At 61.9% G+C, this 22873-nt stretch overlaps 2 protein-coding genes across 3 annotated transcripts in view; both read left to right on the top strand.

The window, feature by feature from the left end:
* PDE4A (phosphodiesterase 4A) overlaps nt 1–12398 on the top strand; it is a 27404-nt gene extending 15006 nt beyond the window's left edge. Inside the window, exons 8-10 of one of the 2 annotated variants that reach the window (XM_090128838.1) lie at nt 1005–1127; nt 5353–5487; nt 12081–12398. In XM_090128838.1, coding sequence (XP_089984964.1) covers nt 1005–1127; nt 5353–5487; nt 12081–12290 — 468 coding nt within the window. In that variant the 3' untranslated portion in view covers nt 12291–12398. Of the gene's footprint in view, nt 1–1004; nt 1128–5352; nt 5536–12080 lie in introns of both variants that reach the window. The other variant, XM_090128837.1, reaches the window with a different exon arrangement.
* Nucleotides 12399–14721: 2323 nt separating this feature from the next.
* SPC24 (SPC24 component of NDC80 kinetochore complex) lies at nt 14722–22822 on the top strand. The gene is made up of 6 exons (XM_090128842.1): nt 14722–14864; nt 15700–15874; nt 19226–19370; nt 21860–21952; nt 22059–22135; nt 22669–22822. The coding sequence occupies exons 1-6, from the start codon at nt 14775–14777 to the stop codon at nt 22773–22775; spliced, it is 687 nt and encodes a 228-aa protein (XP_089984968.1). The 5' UTR covers nt 14722–14774; the 3' UTR covers nt 22776–22822.
* The last annotated feature ends 51 nt before the right edge of the window (nt 22823–22873 follow it).

The following is a 22873-nucleotide window of genomic DNA, read 5'->3' on the forward strand; positions in this document are numbered from 1 at the left end:
CGCCCCATAGCCACCCCATAGCTCCCCATAACCACCCCTTTGCGCCCCATAACCACCCCATAGCGCCCCATAGCCGCCCCATAGCTCCCCATAACCACCCCTTTGCGCCCCATAGCCGCCCCATAGCTCCCCATAACCACCGCATAGCGCCCCATAGCCGCCCCATAGCTCCCCATAACCACCCCTTTGCGCCCCATAACCACCCCATAGCACCCCATAGCCGCCCCATAACCACCCCATAGCGCCCCATAGCCGCCCCATAACCACCCCATAGCGCCCCATAGCCACCCCATGGCGCCCCATAGCACCCCATAACCACCCCATAGCGCCCCATAACCACCGCATAGCACCCCATAACCACCCCATAGCGCCCCATAGTGACCCATAACCACCCCGTAGCGCCCCATAACCGCCCCATAACCACCCTATTGTGCCCCCTAACCACCACATTGCGCCCCATAGCGCCCCATAGCCGCCCCATAACCACCCCATAGCGGCCCATAACGACCCATAACCACCCCTTTGCACCCCATAACCACCCCATAGCGCCCCATAACCACCCCATAGCGCCCCATAGTGACCCATAACCACCCCATAGCGCCCCATAGTGCCCCATAGCACCCCATAACCACCCCGTAGCGCCCCATAGCGCCCCATAGCACCCCATAACCACCCCATAGCGCCCCATAACCACCCCATAGCGCCCCATAGTGACCCATAACCACCCCGTAGCGCCCCATAGTGCCCCATAGCACCCCATAACCACCCCGTAGCGCCCCATAGCGCCCCATAGCACCCCATAACCACCCCATAGCGCCCCATAGCCGCCCCACAGCCACCCCCAAGCATCCCCACCGTACCCCCGCGGCCATGGAGCTGCGGTGTCCCCAAGGTGCCCCCACTTTGAGGCCACGGGAGGGACGGTTCCCCTGTGATGCGACCCCCATTCAGACTCTGTGGCTCCGTGGCCCCCCGCCCTTTATTATGGTGGCCCCCCCCCCCAGGTCCTGGCCACAGACATGGCCCGGCACGTGGCGCTGCTGGCCGACCTGAGGGCGGTGGTGCAGACGAAGCAGCTGACGGACAGCGGGGCGCTGAGGCTGAGCAGCGACAGAGCGCGAATCCAGGTGGGGGCGGCGGGGGGGGGAAAGGGGGGCAGCGGGGGGCGCGGCGGGGACACAATGGGGACACGGTGGGGGGGCATTGGGGTCACGTTTGGGACACATTGGGGCCACGTTGGGGACACAGTGGGGGGACATTGGGGGGACATTGGGGTCACAGTGGGGGGACATTGGGATCACAGTGGGGGGTCATGTTGGGGACACAGTGGGGACACAGTGGGGGGGCATTGGGGGGCACAGTGGGGTCACGTTTGGGACACATTGGGGCCACGTTGGGGACACAGTGGGGGGACATTGGGATCACAGTGGGGGGGCATTGGGGGGACATTGGGGTCACAGTGGGGGGACATTGGGGGGACATTGGGGGCACAGTGGGGGGGCATTGGGGGTCACAGTGGGGGGACATTGGGGGGACATTGGGGGTCATGTTGGGGACACAGTGGGGGGACATTGGGGGGCACAGTGGGGGGACATTGGGGGTCACAGTGGGGTCACAGTGGGGGCACAGTGGGGGCACATTGGGGTCACAGTGGGGGGACATTGGGGGTCACAGTGGGGGGACATTGGGGGGACATTGGGGGTCATGTTGGGGTCACAGTGGGGGGGCATTGGGGGGCACAGTGGGGTCACGTTTGGGACACATTGGGGCCACGTTGGGGACACAGTGGGGGGACATTGGGATCACAGTGGGGGGGCATTGGGGGGACATTGGGGTCACAGTGGGGGGACATTGGGGGCACATTGGGGGGACATTGGGGGTCATGTTGGGGACACGGTGGGGGGGCATTGGGGGTCATGTTGGGGTCACAGTGGGGGGACATTGGGGGTCACAGTGGGGGGACATTGGGGGGACATTGGGGGTCATGTTGGGGACACAGTGGGGGGACATTGGGGGGCACAGTGGGGTCACGTTTGGGACACATTCGGGTCACAGTGGGGGCACAGTGGGGGGACATTGGGATCACAGTGGGGGGGCATTGGGGGTCACAGTGGGGGGACATTGGGGGGGCATTGGGGGTCACGTTGGGGACACAATGGGGGGGCATTGGGGGGACATTGGGGTCACGTTTGGGAAACATTGGGGCCACGTTGGGGACACAGTGGGGGGACATTGGGATCACAGTGGGGGGACATTGGGGGTCACATTGGGGTCACATTTGGGACACATCGCGGCCACGTTGGGGTCACAGTGGGGGGGCATTGGGGGGACATTGGGGGGACATTGGGGGTCAATTTGGGGACACAGTGGGGGGCGTTGGGGATCATGTTGGGGTCACAGTGGGGGGACATTGGGGTCACAGTGGGGGGCATTGGGGGGCACATTGGGGACACAGTGGAGGGGCATTGGGGGGCACAGTGGGGTCACGTTTGGGACACATTGGGGCCACGTTGGGGACACAGTGGGGGGACATTGGGATCACAGTGGGGGGACATTGGGGGTCAGGTTAGGGTCACAGTGGGGGGGCATTGGGGGACACAGTGGGGTCACAGTGGGGGCACAGTAGGGGCACAGTGGGGGGGCATTGGGGGTCATGTTGGGGTCACAGTGGGGGGGCAATGGGGTCTCATTGGGGTCACAGTGGGGGGGCGTTGGGGGTCACAGTGGGGGCACAGTGGGGGGACATTGGGATCACAGTGGGGGGGCATTGGGGGTCAGGTTGGGGTCACAGTGGGGGGGCGTTGGGGGACACAGTGGGGTCACAGTAGGGGCACATTGGGGAGACACTGGGGGTCACAGTGGGGGCACAGTAGGGGCACAGTGGGGGGACATTGGGGGTCATGTTGGGGACACAGTGGGGGGACATTGGGGTCACAGTGGGGGCACAGTGGGGGGACATTGGGGGTCATGTTGGGGACACAGTGGGGGGACATTGGGGTCACAGTGGGGGCACAGTGGGGGGACATTGGGGGTCATGTTGGGGACACAGTGGGGGGACATTGGGGTCACAGTGGGGTCACGTTTGGGACACATTGGGGGTCATGTTGGGGACACAGTGGGGGGACATTGGGATCACAGTGGGGGGGCATTGGGGGTCAGGTTGGGGTCACAGTGGGGGGGCGTTGGGGGACACAGTGGGGTCACAGTGGGGGCACAGTAGGGGCACAGTGGGGGGGCATTGGGGGTCACATGGGGGACACAGTGGGGGGACATTGGGGTCACGGTGGGGTCACAGTGGGGAGACATTGGGGTCACAGTGGGGGGACATTAGGGGTCAGGTTGGGGTCACAGTGGGGGGGCAATCGGGGGCACGGCGGGGGCACAGCGGGGAGACATTGGGGGCACTTTGGGGTCACCCTGTGCTCACACTGGGATCCCTTTGGGCTCCCTTTGGCGCCCCTTTGGCATCACCCTGTGGTCACACTGGGATCCCATTGGGGTCCCTTTGGGGTCACTTTGGGGTCCCTTTGGCATCACCCTGTGCTCACCCTGGGATCCCATTGTGGTCCCTTTCTGGTCACACTGTGATCCCATTGGGGTCCCTTTGGCGCCCCTTTGGGGTCCCTTTGTCGTCCCTTTGGCATCACCCTGTGGTCACCCTGTGGTCACACTGGGGTCCCTTTGGGGTCCCTATCTGGTCACACTGGGATCCCATTGGGGTCCCTTTGTGGTCACCCGGTGCTCACACTGGGATCCCATTGGGGTCCCATTGGGGTCCCTTTGGGGTCCCTTTCTGGTCCCTTTGGCATCACCCTGTGGTCACCCTGTGCTCACACTGGGATCCCATTGGGGTCCCTTTCTGGTCACACTGGTATCCCTTTGGGGTCCCTTTCTGGTCACACTGGGATCCCATTGGGGTCCCATTGGGGTCCCTTTGGGGTCCCTTTGGTGTCACCCTGTGCTCACCCTGGGATCCCATTGGGGTCCCTTTCTGGTCACACTGGGATCCCTTTGGGGTCCCTTTGGGGTCCCATTGGGGTCCCTTTGGCATCACCCTGTGCTCACCCTGTGCTCACCCTGGGATCCCATTGGGGTCCCTTTGGGGTCCCTTTGGGGTCCCTTTGGCATCACCCTGTGGTCATCCTGTGCTCACACTGGGATCCCATTGGGGTCCCTTTGGGGTCCCTTTGGGGTCCCTTTGGTGTCACCCTGTGCTCACCCTGGGATCCCATTGGGGTCCCTTTCTGGTCACACTGGGATCCCATTTGGGTCCCTTTGGGGTCCCTTTGTGGCCCCTTTGGCATCACCCTGTGCTCACCCTGTGCTCACCCTGGGATCCCATTGGGGTCCCTTTGGGGTCCCTTTGGGGTCCCTTTGGTGTCACCCTGTGGTCACACTGGGATCCCTTTGGGGTCCCTTTGGCATCACCCGGTGCTCACACTGGGATCCCATTGGGGTCCCATTGGGGTCCCTTTGGGGTCCCTTTCTGGTCCCTTTGGCATCACCCTGTGGTCACCCTGTGCTCACACTGGGATCCCATTGGGGTCCCTTTCTGGTCACACTGGTATCCCTTTGGGGTCCCTTTGTGGTCCCTTTGGGGTCCCTTTCTGGTCACACTGTGATCCCATTGGGGTCCCTTTCTGGTCACACTGTGATCCCATTGGGGTCCCTTTGGCGTCCCTTTGGCGCCCCTTTGGCATCACCCTGTCCTCACCCTGTGCTCACCCTGGGATCCCATTGGGGTCCCTTTGGGGTCCCTTTGGGGTCCCTTTGGCATCACCCTGTGCTCACACTGGGATCCCATTGGGGTCCCTTTCTGGTCACACTGTGATCCCATTGGGGTCCCTTTGGGGTCCCTTTGTGGTCCCTTTGGCATCACCCTGTGGTCACCATGTGCTCACACTGGGATCCCATTGGGGTCTCTTTGGCGTCACCCTGTGGTCACCATGTGCTCACACTGGGATCCCATTGGGGTCCCTTTTGGGTCCCTTTGGCGTCACCTTGTGGTCACACTGGGATCTCATTGGGGTCCCTTTGGGGTCCCTTTGGGGTCCCTTTGGGGTAACTTTGGGGTCCCTTTGGTGTCCCTTTGGCGCCCCTTTGGCGTCACCCTGTGGTCACATTGGGATCCCTTTGGGGTCACTTTGGGGTCCCTTTCTGGTCACACTGGGATCCCTTTGGGGTCCCTTTGGGGTCCCTTTGGCGTCACCCTGTGCTCACACTGGGATCCCATTGGGGCCCCTTTCTGGTCACACTGTGATCCCATTGGGGTCCCTTTGGCGCCCCTTTGGCACCCCTTTGGCGTCACCCTGTGGTGTCCCCGTCACCCTGTGTTGTCCCCGTGCCCCTCAGGTGCTGCGGGCCGTGGTTCACTGCGCGGATCTCAGCAACCCGACGCGGGCGCTGCCGCTGTCCCGCCTGTGGTCGCAGCGCATCATGGAGGAGCTGTTCCGGCAGGGCGACCGCGAGCGCCAGCGCGGGATGGAGGTCAGCGCCATGTGCGACCGCGGCTCCGCTTCCGTCGACAGGGCGCAGGTGGGACGGGGGGCTGCGGGGTGGGGGGGGGGCACCCGAGTAGGGGGTCTTGAATGGTTGTGGGTGATGGGTGGGGAGGGGGAGTTGTGGGGTGACCCAAGTAGGGGGTCTTGAATGGCTGTGGGTGATGGGTGGGGAGGGGGAGTTGTGGAGTGACCCAAAATAGGGGTGCTATTATGGGTGGGGAGGGGGAGTTGTGGGGTCATCCCAAATATGGGTGCTATTATGGCCATGGGTGATGGGTGGGGAGGGGGAGTTGTGGGGTGACCCAAGTAGGGGCTCTTGAATGGCTGTGAGTGATGGGTGGGGAGGGGGAGTTGTGGGGTCATCCCAAATATGGGTGCTATTATGGCCATGGGTGATGGGTGGGGAGGGGGAGTTGTGGGGGCACCCCAAAATAGGGGGTCTTGAATGGCTGTGGGTGATGGGTGGGGAGGGGGAGTTGTGGGGTGACCCAAGTAGGGGGTCTTGAATGGCTGTGGGTGATGGGTGGGGAGGGGGAGTTGTGGGGGCACCCAAAATAGGGGGTCTTGAATGGCTGTGGGTGATGGGTGGGGAGGGGGAGTTGTGGGGTCATCACAGATAGGGGTGTTATTATGGGTGGGGAGGGGGAGTTGTGGGGTCATCCCAAATATGGGTGCTATTGTGGGTGGGGAGGGGGAGTTGTGGGGTGACCCAAAATAGGGGTGCTATTGTGGGTGGGGAGGGGGAGTTGTGGGGTGACCCGAAATAGGGGGTCTTGAATGGCTGTGGGTGATGGGTGGGGAGGGGGAGTTGTGGGGTGACCCAAAATAGGGGTGCTACTATGGCTATGGGTGGTGGATTGGGAGAAGGAGTTGTGGGGTCACCCAAAATAGGGGGTCTTGAATGGCTGTGGGTGATGGGTGGGGAGGGGGAGTTGTGGGGTCATCCCAAATATGGGTGCTATTGTGGGTGGGGAGGGGGAGTTGTGGGGTGACCCAAAATAGGGGTGCTATTATGGGTGGGGAGGGGGAGTTGTGGGGTGACCCAAAATAGGGGGTCTTGAATGGCTGTGGGTGATGGGTGGGGAGGGGGAGCTGTGGGGGCACCCAAAATAGGGGTGCTATATGGGTGGGGATGGGGAGTTGTGGGGTCACCCCAAATAGGGGTGCTATTATGGCCATGGGTGAAGGGTGGGGAGGGGGAGTTGTGGGGTGACCCAAGTAGGGGGTCTTGAATGGCTGTGGGTGATGGGTGGGGAGGGGGAGTTGTGGGGTCACCCAAATAGGGGTGCTATCATGGGTGGGGAGGGGGAGTTGCGGGGTCACCCAAATAGGGGTGCTATTGTGGGTGGGGAGGGGGAGTTGTGGGGGCACCCAAAATAGGGGTGCTATTATGGGTGGGGAGGGGGAGTTGTGGGGTCATCCCAAATATGGGTGCTATTGTGGGTGGGGAGGGGGAGTTGTGGGGTCATCACAGATAGGGATGTTATTATGGGTGGGGATGGGGAGTTGTGGGGTCACCCAAATAGGGGTGCTATTATGGCTATGGGTGGTGGATTGGGAGAAGGAGTTGTGGGGTCACCCAAGTAGGGGGTCTTGAATGGCCAGGGGTGTTGGGTGGGGAGGGGGAGTTGTGGGGTCACCCGAAATAGGGGGTCCTGAATGGCCAAGGGTGATGGGTGGGGATGGGGAGTTGTGGGGTGACCCAAGTAGGGGGCCTTGAATGGCTGTGGGTGATGGGTGGGGAGGGGGAGTTGTGGGGTGACCCAAATAGGGGTGCTATTATGGCTATGGGTGGTGGATTGGGAGAAGAAGTTGTGGGGTCACCCAAAATAGGGGTGCTATTATGGGTGGGGAGGGGGAGTTGTGGGGTCACCCAAGTAGGGGGTCTTGAATGGCTGTGGGTGATGGGTAGGGAGGGGGAGTTGTGGGGTCATCCCAAATATGGGTGCTATTGTGGGTGGGGAGGGGGAGTTGTGGGGTGACCCAAAATAGGGGTGCTATTGTGGGTGGGGAGGGGGAGTTGTGGGGTGACCCGAAATAGGGGGTCTTGAATGGCTGTGGGTGATGGGTGGGGAGGGGGAGTTGTGGGGTGACCCAAATAGGGGTGCTATTATGGCTATGGGTGGTGGATTGGGAGAAGGAGTTGTGGGGTCACCCAAAATAGGGGTGCTATTATGGGTGGGGAGGGGGAGTTGTGGGGTGACCCAAGTAGGGGGTCTTGAATGGCTGTGGGTGATGGGTGGGGAGGGGGAGTTGTGGGGTCATCCCAAATATGGGTGCTATTGTGGGTGGGGAGGGGGAGTTGTGGGGTGACCCAAAATAGGGGTGCTATTGTGGGTGGGGAGGGGGAGTTGTGGGGTGACCCGAAATAGGGGGTCTTGAATGGCCAGGGGTGATGGGTGGGGAGGGGGAGTTGTGGGGTGACCCAAATAGGGGTGCTATTATGGCTATGGGTGGTGGATTGGGAGAAGGAGTTGTGGGGTCACCCAAAATAGGGGTGCTATTATGGGTGGGGAGGGGGAGTTGTGGGGTCACCCAAGTAGGGGGTCTTGAATGGCTGTGGGTGATGGGTAGGGAGGGGGAGTTGTGGGGTCATCCCAAATATGGGTGCTATTGTGGGTGGGGAGGGGGAGTTGTGGGGTGACCCAAAATAGGGGTGCTATTGTGGGTGGGGAGGGGGAGTTGTGGGGTGACCCGAAATAGGGGGTCTTGAATGGCTGTGGGTGATGGGTGGGGAGGGGGAGTTGTGGGGTGACCCAAATAGGGGTGCTATTATGGCTATGGGTGGTGGATTGGGAGAAGGAGTTGTGGGGTCACCCAAAATAGGGGTGCTATTATGGGTGGGGAGGGGGAGTTGTGGGGTGACCCAAGTAGGGGGTCTTGAATGGCTGTGGGTGATGGGTGGGGAGGGGGAGTTGTGGGGTCATCCCAAATATGGGTGCTATTGTGGGTGGGGAGGGGGAGTTGTGGGGTGACCCAAAATAGGGGTGCTATATGGGTGGGGAGGGGGAGTTGTGGGGTGACCCGAAATAGGGGGTCTTGAATGGCTGTGGGTGATGGGTGGGGAGGGGGAGTTGTGGGGTGACCCAAATAGGGGTGCTATTATGGCTATGGGTGGTGGATTGGGAGAAGGAGTTGTGGGGTCACCCAAAATAGGGGTGCTATTATGGGTGGGGAGGGGGAGTTGTGGGGTGACCCAAGTAGGGGGTCTTGAATGGCTGTGGGTGATGGGTGGGGAGGGGGAGTTGTGGGGTCATCCCAAATATGGGTGCTATTGTGGGTGGGGAGGGGGAGTTTGTGGGGTGACCCAAATAGGGGGTCTTGAATGGCCAGGGGTGATGGGTGGGGAGGGGGAGTTGTGGGGTGACCCAAAATAGGGGTGCTATTATGGCTATGGGTGATGGGTGGGGAGGGGGAGTTGTGGGGTGACCCAAATAGGGGGTCTTGAATGGCCGTGGGTGATGGGTGGGGAGGGGGAGTTGTGGGAGCACCCAAAATAGGGGTGTTTTTATGGGTGGGGAGGGGGAGTTTGTGGGGACACCCAAAATATGGGGTCTTGAATGGCCAGGGGTGGTGGGTGGGGAGGGGGAGTTGTGGGATGACCCAAAATAGGGGTGCTATCATGGGTGGGGAGGGGGAGTTGTGGGGTGACCCAAGTAGGGGGTCTTGAATGGCTGTGGGTGATGGGTGGGGAGGGGGAGCTGTGGGGTCACCCAAATAGGGGTGTTATTATGGCCAAGGGTGTTGGGTAGGGATGGGGGTGTTGTTATGGGTGGGGATGGGGAGTTGTGGGGTCACCCAAATAGGGGGTCTTGAATGGCCGTGGGTGATGGGTGGGGAGGGGGAGTTGTGGGGTCACCCAAGTAGGAGTGCTATCATGGGTGGGGATGGGGAGTTGTGGGGTCACCCAAAATAGGGGGTCTTCAATGGCTGTGGGTGATGGGTGGGGAGGGGGAGTTGTGGGGTCATCCCAAATATGGGTGCTATTGTGGGTGGGGAGGGGGAGTTTGTGGGGACACCCAAAATATGGGGTCTTGAATGGCTGTGGGTGATGGGTGGGGAGGGGGAGTTGTGGGGTGACCCAAAATAGGGGTGCTATCATGGGTGGGGAGGGGGAGTTGTGGGGTGACCCAAGTAGGGGGTCTTGAATGGTTGTGGGTGATGGGTGGGGAGGGGGAGTTGTGGGGACATCCCAAATAGGGGTGTTATTATGCCCAAGGGTGTTGGGTAGGGATGGGGAGTTGTGGGGTCACCCAAATAGGGGGTCTTCAATGGCTGTGGGTGATGGGTGGGGAGGGGGAGTTGTGGGGTCACCCAAGTAGGAGTGCTATCATGGGTGGGGATGGGGAGTTGTGGGGTCACCCAAAATAGGGGGTCTTCAATGGCTGTGGGTGATGGGTGGGGAGGGGGAGTTGTGGGGTCATCCCAAATATGGGTGCTATTGTGGGTGGGGAGGGGGAGTTTGTGGGGACACCCAAAATATGGGGTCTTGAATGGCTGTGGGTGATGGGTGGGGAGGGGGAGTTGTGGGGTGACCCAAAATAGGGGTGCTATCATGGGTGGGGAGGGGGAGTTGTGGGGTGACCCAAGTAGGGGGTCTTGAATGGTTGTGGGTGATGGGTGGGGAGGGGGAGTTGTGGGGACATCCCAAATAGGGGTGTTATTATGCCCAAGGGTGTTGGGTAGGGATGGGGAGTTGTGGGGTCACCCAAATAGGGGGTCTTCAATGGCTGTGGGTGATGGGTGGGGAGGGGGAGTTGTGGGGTCACCCAAGTAGGAGTGCTATCATGGGTGGGGATGGGGAGTTGTGGGGTCACCCAAAATAGGGGGTCTTCAATGGCTGTGGGTGATGGGTGGGGAGGGGGAGTTGTGGGGTCATCCCAAATATGGGTGCTATTATGGGTGGGGAGGGGGAGTTTGTGGGGACACCCAAAATAGGGGGTCTTGAATGGCCAGGGGTGATGGGTGGGGAGGGGGAGTTGTGGGGTCACCCAAATAGGGGTGCTATTATGGGTGGGGAGGGGGACTTGTGGGGTCACCCAAATAGGGGTGCTATTATGGGTGGGGAGGGGGAGTTGTGGGGTCACCCAAATAGGGGGTCTTGAATGGCCGTGGGTGCTGGGTGGGGAGGGGGAGTTGTGGGGGCACCCAAAATATGGGGTCTTGAATGGTTGTGGGTGATGGGTGGGGAGGGGGAGTTGTGGGGTCACCCAAGTAGGGGGTCTTGAATGGCCAGGGGTGATGGGTGGGGAGGGGGAGTTGCGGGGACATCCCAAAATAGGGGTGCTATTATGGGTGGGGAGGGGGAGTTTGTGGGGACACCCAAAATATGGGGTCTTGAATGGCTGTGGGTGATGGGTGGGGAGGGGGAGTTGTGGGGTGACCCAAAATAGGGGTGCTATTATGGGTGGGGAGGGGGAGTTTGTGGGGTCACCCAAATAGGGGGTCTTGAATGGCCAGGGGTGCTGGGTGGGGAGGGGGAGTTGTGGGGGCACCCAAAATATGGGGTCTTGAATGGCTGTGGGTGATGGGTGGGGAGGGGGAGTTGTGGGGTCATCACAGATAGGGATGTTATTATGGGTGGGGATGGGGAGTTATGGGGTCACCCAAAATAGGGGGTCTTGAATGGCTGTGGGTGATGGGTGGGGAGGGGGAGTTGTGGGGGCACCCAAAATAGGGGTGCTATTATGGGTGGGGAGGGGGAGTTGTGGGGTCATCCCAAATATGGGTGCTATTGTGGGTGGGGAGGGGGAGTTGTGGGGTGACCCAAAATAGGGGTGCTATTATGGCTATGGGTGATGGGTGGGGAGGGGGAGTTGTGGGGTGACCCAAAATAGGGGTGCTATTATGGCTATGGGTGGTGGATTGGGAGAAGAAGTTGTGGGGTCACCCAAAATAGGGGTGCTATTATGGGTGGGGAGGGGGAGTTGTGGGGTCATCCCAAATATGGGTGCTATTGTGGGTGGGGAGGGGGAGTTGTGGGGTGACCCAAAATGGGGGTGTTTTTATGGGTGGGGAGGGGGAGTTGTGGGGTCACCCCAAAATAGGGGGTCTTGAATGGTTGTGGGTGATGGGTGGGGATGGGGAGTTATGGGGTCACCCAAGTAGGGGGTCTTGAATGGCTGTGGGTGATGGGTGGGGAGGGGGAGTTGTGGGGTCACCCCAAATAGGGGTGCTATTATGGGTGAGGATGGGGAGTTGTGGGGTCACCCAAATAGGGGTGCTATTATGGGTGGGGAGGGGGAGTTGTGGGGTCACCCAAAATAGGGGTGCTATTATGGGTGAGGATGGGGAGTTGCGGGGTCACCCCAAATAGGGGCGCTATCATGGGTGGGGAGGGGGAGTTGTGGGGTCACCCAAATAGGGGTGCTATATGGGTGAGGATGGGGAGTTGTGGGGTCACCCAAATAGGGGTGCTATTATGGGTGGGGATGGGGAGTTGCGGGGTCACCAAGGTGCCCCCATCGGTTCCCCCACCACCCATTGACCTCCAACCCCTAAACCCCCCCCTGTGACCCCTTCCCCGCCGTGACCCCCGCCCCCCCCCGCGGTGACCCTTGACCTCTGACCCCCCCCCAGGTGTGTTTCATTGAGGAGGTGGTGCAGCCGCTGTGGGAGACGTGGGCTGCGCTGGTGCGACCCGAAGCGCAGGAGATGCTGCAGGCGCTGCGGCAAAACCACGAGTGGTACCGACAGCGCATCCCCCCCCCACAAAGCCCCCCCCCCAAACCGGGGAACGACCCCCCCCCCCACACACCTCCCAGCCCTGGGAAAGCAGCTCTGAGCTGAGCTGAGCCCGCATGGGGGGGTGATGCGGGTGACCCCCCCCCCCCCCACCACCGCCAACATCACTGCAGCATCCCTTCTTAGGGGGTTTTTATGGGGGGGGGGGATGGTGACCCCCTCTGTATTATGAGGGTCTCTATTGGGGGGGGGAGGAAGCTGGGAGGGGGAGGAAGTGGTGACCCCCTCCATATTATGAGGGTCTCTATTGGGGGGGGGGGAAGTGAGGGTCTCTATTGGGGGGGGGGAAGTGGTGACCCCCTCCACACCAATTATGAGGGTCTCTATTGTGGGGGGGGGGGAAGTGAGGGTCTCCACTGGGGGGGGGGGAGAAGTGGTGACCCCCTCTACACCAATTATGAGGGTCTCTGTTGGGGGGGGGTGGAGTGAGGGTCTCTATTTGGGGGGGGGGAAGTGGTGACCCCCTCCACTCCACATTATGAGGGTCTCTGTTGGGGGGGGGCAAAGTGGTGACCCCCTCCACACCACATTATGAGGGTCTCTGTTGGGGGGGGGGGAAGTGGTGACCCCCTCCATATTATGAGGGTCTCTGTTGGGGGGGGGGAGTGGTGACCCCCTCTGCACCAATTATGAGGGTCTCTATTGGGGGGGGGGGAAGTGAGGGTCTCTACTGGGGGGGGGGAGAAGTGGTGACCCCCTCTACACCAATTATGAGGGTCTCTATTGGGGGGGGGGGGGGGAAGTGAGGGTCTCTATTGGGGGGGGGAAGTGGTGACCCCCTCCATATTATGAGGGTCTTTATTGGGGGGGGGGGAAGTGGTGACCCCCTCCACTCCACATTATGAGATTCTCTGTTGGGGGGGGGAGTGGTGACCCCCTCCACACCAATTATGAGGGTCTCTGTTGGGGGGGGGGGGGAGTGAGGGTCTCTATTTGGGGGGGGGGAAGTGGTGACCCCCTCCATATTATGAGGGTCTCTATGGGGGGGGGAAGTGAGGGTCTCTATTGGGGGGGGGGAGAAGTGGTGACCCCTTCTACACCAATTATGAGGGTCTCTATTGGGGGGGGGGAGGAAGTTGGGGGGGGGAGGAAGTGGTGACCCCCTCCATATTATGAGGGTCTCTACTGGGGGGGGGGGGGAAGTGGTGACCCCCCCCCAAGCATCGTTCCCTCCCCATGGGGTTTCTATGGGGGAGAGAGTGTTGAACCTTATCCTTATGGGGTTTCTGTGGGGGGGGGGAGAAGTAGTTCACCCCCCCCCCCATATCATCACCCCCTCCTTATGGGGTTTTCTATGGGGGGGGGAAAGGAGTGGTGACCCCCCCCCAATGGCACCACCCTCTCCTTATGGGGTTTTCTATGGGGGGGGGAAAGGAGTGGTGACCCCCCCCCCCAATGGCACAACCCCCTCCCTATGGGGTTTTCTATGGGGGGTGGAAGAGTGATGACCCCCCCCCCACTTATGATGTTATTATACAGAAATGGTGCAGTGTTCTGCCCCCCCCCCCCCCCCCATAAGCAAAGCTGTGATTTATTTTATTTTAATTGGGGAGGGGGGAACAGAGAGGGATTTTAATGGGGTACACGCGCCCCCCCCCCAATCTATCACCCAAAAGCCATTTATTTGAGGGGGGGGGACACTGTGACGACAGGGCTGGCCCGGGGGGGGGGGGGGCCCGCTGTGTGCCCCCCCCCACCCCAAAATTCACAGTGGGGGGAGGGGGGGTGGTTCCCCCCCATGGAAATGAAGCAATAAATCGGTGCCCCCCCCCCCCAATCTTACCCCCCCCCCAGGTGCCCTCTGGATCAGACTGGGGGGGGGGCACTGGGAGGGGGGGGGGGGGCAGCCCCCAATGCAGACAAGCCGGGGGGGGGGGGGGGGGGCACCGTTTCTGTAGCACTGGGGCTGTGCTGCCCCTATATATTTTTTTTTTGGGGGGGGGGGCACAGCCAGGGCCGGGCTGAGTGCAATGATGCTGGGAAGTGGTGGTGGGGGGGGGGAGTTTTGCAGACCCCCCAAGTTTTGGGGGGGGGGGGGGGCAGAGCCAAAGTGATGGGGGGGGGGGTGATGGGTTGGGGGGGGGGGGGGGCGTAGAGCTTTTATTTTTGTATGCAGGCGGTGCTGTATAGACTGTGAATAACCGCGACCCCCGGGGGGGGGGGGAATAAGATATAAGATATCCCCCCCCCCCCCCCCCAGGTAACCCCCTGGTGGCCCCCCCCCCCCAAGAAAAAAGAAATTGCTATATATGTATAAATAGAAATATATATCTGTAGTGTGCAACGAGCGCAAATAAAGAGGACAAGGGAATGTGTCTGTGTGGGGGGGGGGGCCGTGTTTGTGGGGGGGGGGCCGCGTTGGGGTTTGGGTTTTAAAAAGTGGGGGGGGGGTCCTGGCGAGCTGCTTAACTCCAGCCGTACCATAGAGAGGAGATGCGGAACCTCCGGGCGGGATAGAAAGGCTCCGGTGAGGGAAGGCCGCCTCGAGCGCCCCCTGGCGGCTCCTCGTTACGACGGGCGGTATCACGCATGCGCAGCAGCGGCTCCGCCCATCGGATTCAAAACGAGCCGCGCGCGGTGCCGCTTCCCCCCCCCCAACCTCGAACTGCGGGACCGGAGGTAACGGGGGGGGGGGACAACGCGGAGTTGGGGTCCCCCCCCATTTCAGAGCCCCCCCCATTTCAGGCCCTCCCCCAAACCGATTTCAGACCCCCCCCCGGTTGTGAGCTCCCCGTAGCCCTTTGCCCCCCCTCCCCCCCCCCAGCCCCCATTATTGCCCCTCCCCACCCCCCCGCAGACCCCCCCCCCCTTTTCTCCCCCCATCCCCCATCCCTGCCCCCACCCCTCACCCCTGCCCCCCCCAGGTCCCTCTTTCTCCCCCCCACCCCCATTCCTGCCCTCAACCCTCCCCCCTTTCTCCCCTCCATCCCCCATTCCTGCCCCCCCAGCCCCCCTTTCGGCCCCCCACCCCCATTCCTTCCCCCACCCCTCAACCCTGTGCCCCCAGACCCCCCTTTCTCCCCTCCATCCCCCATTCCTCCCCCCCCCCCAGAGCCCCCTTTCCCCCCCCCTGGCCCCCCATTCCTGCCTCCACTCCTGCCCCCACCCCCTTTCTGCCCCCAGCCCCCCCTTTGTCCCCCCACCCCCATTCCTGCCCCCACCCCTCACCCCCAGCCCCCCCTTTCTCCCCCCACCCCCACCCCTGCCCCCCCCCAGCCTCCATCCCTGTCCTCACCCCCAGACCCTTTTCTCCGCCCCCAGCCCCCATTCCTGCCCCCACCCCTCACCCCCCCAGACCCCCATTTCTCCCCCCCCAGCCCCCATTCCTACCCCCAGCCCCCCCTTTCTCCCCCCACCCCCATTCCTGCCCTCCCCCTTTCCCCCCAGCCCCATTGCTTCCCCCCACCTCAACCCCCACCCTCACCCCCTCTTCCCCCCCCCCCGGACCCCGCAGCCCCCCAGCATGGTGAGCGAGCGGCTGCTGGAGCTGGAGGAGGTGAGCAAGGAGCTGCTGAAGGTGCTGCTGGAGGACTGGGCCGGCGCCCGCCTGCGCCGCAGCCTGGAGAAACGGGACCGCGCAGAGCGCCGCCTGCTGGCCGCCCAGAGCAGCGCCGCGCGCCTCGTCACCGGTGGGTGCCCCCCCATTTCAGACCCCCGCCCCAAAACCGGTTTCAGACCGACCCCCCCAAAACCGGTTTCAGACCCCCCCCAAAAATGATTTCAGACTGACCCCCCCCCAAAAATGATTTCAGACCCATCCCAAAACCGGTTTCAGAGCGACCCCCCCCCAAAACCAATTTCAGACCGATTTCCCACCCCCAAACCGATTTCAGACCCCCCCCCCCAAACTGATTTCAGATTCCACCCCCCAACCGATTTCAGACCGATTTCAGACCCCCCCAACCGATTTCAGACCCCCCCCAAACTGATTTCAGACCCCCCCCCAAAACCGATTTCAGAGCCCCTAAACCGATTTCAGACCAACCCCCCCAAAACCGATTTCAGACCCCCCAAAATCGATTTCAGACCGACCCCCCCCCCCAAAATGATTTCAGACCCCCAAACCGGTTTCAGACCCCCCCAAAACCGATTTCAGACTGACCCCCCCCCCAAAAATGATTTCAGACCCCCAAACCGATTTCAGACCCCCCCCAAAACTGGTTTCAGACCCCCAAACCGATTTCAGACTGACCCCCCCCCCAAAACCGATTTCAGACCCTCCAAAATCGATTTCAGACCCCCCCACCCCCAAACCAGTTTCAGACCCCCCAAAACCGGTTTCAGACCGACCCCCCCCCCCAAAAATGATTTCAGACCCCCAAACCGATTTCAGACCCCTCAAAACTGATTTCAGACCCCCCCCAAACCCGATTTCAGATCCGACCCCCCCAAAACCGATTTCAGACCGATTTCAGCCCCCCCCAACTGATTTCAGACCCCCAAACCGATTTCAGACCCTCCAAAACCAATTTCAGACCGACCCCCCCCCAACTGATTTCAGACCCCCCCAACCGATTTGAGACCCCCCCCAACCCGATTTCAGTTCCGACCCCCCCAAAACCGATTTCAGATCCCCCCCCCAAAAATGATTTCAGACCCCCAAACTGATTTCAGACCAACCCCCCCCCCAAAATCGATTTCAGATTCCCCCCCAAAACTGATTTCAGACCGACCCCCCCCCCAAACTGATTTCAGACCCCCAACCGATTTCAGACCCTCCCCCCAAATTGATTTCAGACCCCCCCCCAAAACCGATTTCAGACCCCCCCCCAAAACTGATTTCAGAGCCCCTAAACTGATTTCAGACCAACCCCCCCAAAACCGGTTTCAGACCCCCCAAAATCGATTTCAGACCGACCCCCCCCCCAAAAATGATTTCAGACCCCCAAACCGGTTTCAGACCCCCCCCAAAACCGATTTCAGACTGACCCCCCCCCCCAAAAATGATTTCAGACCCCCAAACCGATTTCAGACCCCCCCCAAAACTGGTTTCAGACCCCCCCCCAAAACCGATTTCAGACCCCCCCCAAAAATGATTTCAGACCCCCAAACCGATTTCAGACCGACCCCCCCCCCCCAAAAATCGATTTCAGATTCCCCCCCAAAACTGATTTCAGACCGACCCCCCGGCCAACCGATTTCAGACCCCCCCCCAACTGATTTCAGACCCCCCAAAACCGATTTCAGACCGACCCCCCCCCAAAAATGATTTCAGACCCCCAAACTGATTTCAGACCCTCCAAAACCAATTTCAGACCGACCCCCCCCAACCGATTTCAGCCCCCCCCCAAACCCGATTTCAGACCGACCCCCCCCAAAACCATTTTCAGACAGACCCCCCCCCAAAATCGATTTCAGACCCCCCCAAACCGATGTCAGACCAACCCCCCCCCAATCCCCCTTTCACCCCCCAGCCCCCATTCCTGCCCTCACCCCTCACCCCCTGCCCCCAAGACCCCCCTTTCTTCCCCCCCTCACCCCCTGCTCCCCCCCCAGCCCCCTCTTACCCCCCCAGCCCCCATTCCTGCCCCCACCCCTCACCCCCTGCCCCCAAGATCCCCCTTTCTCCCCCCCACCCCTGCCCCCCCCCGGTCCCTCTTTCTCCCCCCCACCCCCATTCCTGCCCTCAACCCCCCCCCCTTTCCCCTCCCCAGCCCCCATTCCTGCCCCCACCCCTCACCCCCTGCCCCCAGCTCCCCCTTTCTCCCCCCCAGCCCCCATTCCTGCCCCCTCCCCTCACCCCCTGCCCCCCAGACCCCCCTTTCTCCCCCCACCCCCCTTTCTTCCCCTCACCCCTGCGCCCCCACCCCCTATTCCTGCCCCCACCCATTCCTGCTCCCACCCCTCACCCCTGCCCCCCCAGCCCCCCCTTTTCCCCCCAGCCCCCATTCCTGCCCCCACCCCTCACCCCTGCCCCCCCAGCCCCCCCTTTCCCCCCCCATCCCCCATTCCTGCCCCCACCCCTCACCACCTCTCTCCCCCCAGCCCCCCCTTTCTCCCCCCCACCCCCCTTTCTTCCCCCCAGCCCCCCCTTTCCCCTCCCCAGCCCCCATTCCTGCCCCCACCCCTCACCCCTGTCCCCCAGACCCCCCTTCCCCCCCCCACCCCTCACCCCTGCCCCCCCAGCCCCCTCTCTCCCCCCCACCCCCCATTACTGCCCCTACCCCTCACCCCCTGCCCCCCAGACCCCCCTTTCTCCCCCCACCCCCCTTTCTTCCCCTCACCCCTGCGCCCCCACCCCCTATTCCTGCCCCCCCCATTCCTGCTCCCATCCCTCACCCCCTGCCTCCAAGACCCCCCCTTTCCCCCCCCCAGCCCCCATTCCTGCCCCCACCCCTCACCCCTGCCCCCCCAGCCCCCCCTTTCCCCCCCCAGCCCCCATTCCTGCCCCCACCCCTCACCCCTGCCCCCCCAGCCCCCATTCCTGCCCCCACCCCTGCTTCCCCAGACCCCTCTTTCTCCCCCCCACCCCCCATTCCTGCCCTCACCCCTGTCCCCCAGCCCCCATTCCTGCCCCCACCCCTCACCCCCTGCCCCCCCTTCCCCCCCCCACCCCCCATTCCTGCCCCCACCCCTCACCACCTCTCTCCCCCCAGCCCCCCCTTTCTCCCCCCCACCCCCCTTTCTTCCCCCCAGCCCCCACTTTCCCCTCCCCAGCCCCCATTCCTGCCCCCACCCCTCACCCCTTCCCCCCAGACCCCCCTTCCCCCCCACCCCTGCCCCCCCCAGGTCCCTCCTCTTTCTCCCCCCCAGCCCCCATTCCTGCCCCCTGCCCCCCCCTTTCCCCCCCCAGCCCCCATTCTTGCCCCTACCCCTCACCCCTGCCCCCCATCCCCCATTCCTGCCCTCACCCCCTGCCCCCCCACCCCCCAGCCCCCACTTTCTCCCCCCCACATTCCCCATTCATGTCCCCCCCCACACCATGACCCCCCCCCCCACCCACCCCCCCATCTCATCCCTCGGTGCCCCCCCCCCCCCAGAGCTGACGGAGGTGGAGGAGGGGGTGGCTCGCAGTTTGTTGGAGCGCGAGGAGGAGCTGCGGGGCTGCAGGCAGCGGCGCAGGGAAACGCAGGAGGAGCTGCAGAGGCTGCAGGAAGCGGCCGGGAGCCTGAAGGCCGACAACTGATATCCTTTGGGGGCTGCCCAGACCCCCCCCGCCTCCCCCACGGCATCACAGGATGGGACCCCCACCCACTGCTGTCATGGCTGAGCCCAGCAGAGACCCCCCTCCCAATATAAACCCCCCCCCCCCCTATTATGGTATTGAGAATCCTGAGACCCCCCCACCAACCCATCAGGGTATTGATGGGACCCCCGCCCTATGGACCCCTGCCCACCCTATGGACCCCTACCACCCCATCAGGGTTACTGTGATGGGACCCCCACCCTATGGACCCCCATCAGGGTTATTGTGATGGGACCCCCACCCGCCCCACTGCATTACTGTGATGGGACCCCCACCCTATGGACCCCCACCACCCCGTCAGGGTACTTGTGATGGGACCCCCACCACCCCATCAGGATTACTGTGATGGGACCCCCACCCTATGGACCCCTGCCCACCCCATGGACCCCTGCCCACCCCACAGCATTACTGTGATGGGACCCCCACCCTATGGACCCCTACCACCCCATCAGGGTTACTGTGATGGGACCCCCACCCTATGGACCCCTGCTCACCCCACAGCATTACTGTCATGGGACCCCCGCCCTATGGACTCCCATCCACCCACAGCATTACTGTGATGAAACCCCCACCCTATGGACCCCCACCACCCCATCAGGTGATGGGATCCCCACCCTACAGACCCCCACCCGCCCCACAGTGTATTACTGTGATGGGACCCCCACCCTATGGACACCCACCCGCCCCACAGCATTACTGTGATGGGACCCCCACCCTATGGACACCCACCCGCCCCACAGCATTACTGTGATGGGACCCCCACCCTATGGACCCCCATCAGGGTTATTGTGATGGGACCCCCACCCGCCCCACAGCATTACTGTGATGGGACCCCCACCCCATGGACCCCCAGCACCCCATCAGGATTACTGTGATGGGACCCCCACCCTATGGACCCCCATCAACTCACAGCATTACTGTGATGGGACCCCCACCCTATGAATCCCCACCCATCCCACAGCATTACTGTGATGGGACCCCCACCCTATGGACCCCCATCAGGGTTATTGTGATGGGACCCCCACCCGCCCCACAACATTACTGTGATGGGACCCCCACCCCATGGACCCCCAGCACCCCATCAGGATTATTGTGATGGGACCCCCGCCCTATGGACCCCCACCCACCCCACAGCATTACTGTGATGGGACCCCCACCCCATGGACCCCCAGCACCCCATCAGGGTTACTGTGATGGGACCCCCACTCTGTAGACCCCTACCCACCCCACAGCCAACAGGTGGCCAATAGGGTGACCGTGAGCCAGCAGTGTGCCTTTATGGTCTAATAGTTGACCAATGGTAGCCAGTGGTTGACCAGTGGTGGCCAACCAGTTGACCGTGAGCCAGCAGCGTGCCTTTATGGTCTAATGGTTGGCCAATGGTTGCCCAGTGGTGGCCAATAGGGTGTCCATGAGCCACCAGTGTGCCTTTATGGTCTAATGGTTGACCAATGGTAGCCAGTGGTTGACCAGTGGTGGCCAACAGGGTGTCCATGAGCCAGCAGTGTGCCCTGATGGTCTAATGGTTGGCCAATGGTAGCCAGTAGTTGACCAGTGGTGGTCAACAGGGTGTCCATGAGCCAGCAGCGTGCCTTTATGGTCTAATGGTTGGCCAGTGGTAGCCAGTAGTTGACCAGTGGTGGCCATCAGGGTGTCCATGAGCCAGCAGCGTGCCCTGATGGTCTAATAGTTGACCAATGGTAGCCAGTAGTTGACCAGTGGTGGCCAACAGGGTGTCCATGAGCCAGCAGCGTGCCTTTATGGTCTAATGGTTGGCCAATGGTAGCCAGTGGTTGACCAGTGGTGGCCAACAGGGTGACCGTGAGCCAGCAGCGTGCCTTTATGGTCTAATAGTTGGCCAATGGTAGCCAGTGGTTGACCAGTGTTGGCCATCAGGGTGTCCATGAGCCAGCAGTGTGCCCTGATGGTCTAATGGTTGACCAATGGTAGCCAGTGTTTGAGCAGTGGTGGCCAACAGGGTGACCATGAGCCAGCAGTGTGCCTTTATGGTCTAATGGTTGACCAATGGTAGCCAGTGTTTGAGCAGTGGTGGCCAACAGGGTGACCATGAGCCAGCAGCGTGCCTTTATGGTCTAATGGTTGACCAATGGTAGCCAGTGGTTGACCAGTGGTGGCCAACAGGGTGTCCATGAGCCAGCAGCGTGCCTTTATGGTCTAATAGTTGACCAATGGTAGCCAGTATTGACCAGTGGTGGCCAACCAGTTGACCGTGAGCCTTCATGTTCTAACAGTTGACCAATGGCAGCCAGTAGTTGACCAACAGTTGGCCAACGGTTGACCGGAACCTAAAATTTCATTAAAACACAGCTTTCCCTTTCTGAACCTTGGGGGTTTGGGGTGGGGGGTGACTCCGGGGGGGGGGTGGGTGGGGGGTCACCCAACTGGATTCCATCCTTCACTGCCCCACCGCCCTGCGCCAGGAGCTGGAGGAGCTGCGGGAGCGGAGCCGGCGGCTGCAGGAGGACGGAGAGCAGGAGGACGAGGCGGTGCCCTCAGCAGCGTGAGATGGGGATCCGAGCGGGGAGGGGGGGCTCTTTATGCCCTGGGGGGGGGGGGTTAAAACATGCTAACATTTGCCCCCATCCGTGTGTCCCCCCCCCAAACAGCTACGTGACGCAGCTGTACTACAAGATCAGCCGCATCGATTGGGACTACGAGGCTGAGCCAGCACGGATCAAAGGCAGTGAGTTGCCCCCCCCCTCCCCAAATTGTACCCCCAAATCCTCTTTATGCCCCCCCCTCACCCGACCCCCCCAGGGTTGCTTTTAGCTTCTATTACCACCCCTGGCACAGATTTATTGCCCCCCCCCCCCCCCCCCAAGGGGCTGCTTTTGGTTTCTATCACCAGCACTGAGCTGCATTTGTGCCCCGGTGGTGCAGATTTATTGCCCCCCCCCCCAGCAATTCTGTGCTTCTTATATTAAACCCAGCCCCCCCCCCCCCTTCCCAGGGCAGATCTATGGCCCCCCAAGGGCAGATCTGTACCTCCAAGGATGGACTTTGACCCCCCCCCCCTCCCCACCCCCCCACCCAGGACGCATCCATCCCCACACCCAACACACCTGTGCCCCCCTTCCCCCCCCCCCCAGGACCAAATCCACACCCAAGCTGCGCACCCCAAGGTCACACCTTCACCCCCCCCCCCTCCCCCTCCCTCCACGCTTCTTATTCTAAACCCCCCCCCCCTTTTTTTTCCATCCCCCCCCCCCCCCACAGTTCACTACGGCCCCGACATCGCTCAGCCCATCAACATGGATGGCAGCCACCACTCGCGCTGCTTCATCAGCGATTATTTATGGAGTCTGGTGCCCACAGCCTGGTGAGCGCCGACCCCCCCCCTCCTGGACCCCCCCCCCACCCACCCAACCTCTCATTTAATCGCAAAGGCCTTTTTATTCCTGTAACAACAACAACAACAACA

The sequence above is a fragment of the Phasianus colchicus genome, chromosome 34, assembly GCF_987193195.1.
Source record: "Phasianus colchicus chromosome 34, bPhaCol1.hap1.1, whole genome shotgun sequence".
Lineage (NCBI taxonomy): Eukaryota > Metazoa > Chordata > Aves > Galliformes > Phasianidae > Phasianus > Phasianus colchicus.

Coding starts and splice junctions, on each gene's coding strand:
- SPC24 (XM_090128842.1), top strand. CDS start 14,775: ATGCGCAGCAGCGGCTCCGCCCATCGGATTCAAAACGAGCCGCGCGCG. Junction 19,371..21,859: donor AGCCTGAAGGCCGACAACTG/ATATCCTTTGGG, acceptor TCACTGCCCCAC/CGCCCTGCGCCAGGAGCTGG. Junction 22,136..22,668: donor GCCAGCACGGATCAAAGGCA/GTGAGTTGCCCC, acceptor CCCCCCCCACAG/TTCACTACGGCCCCGACATC.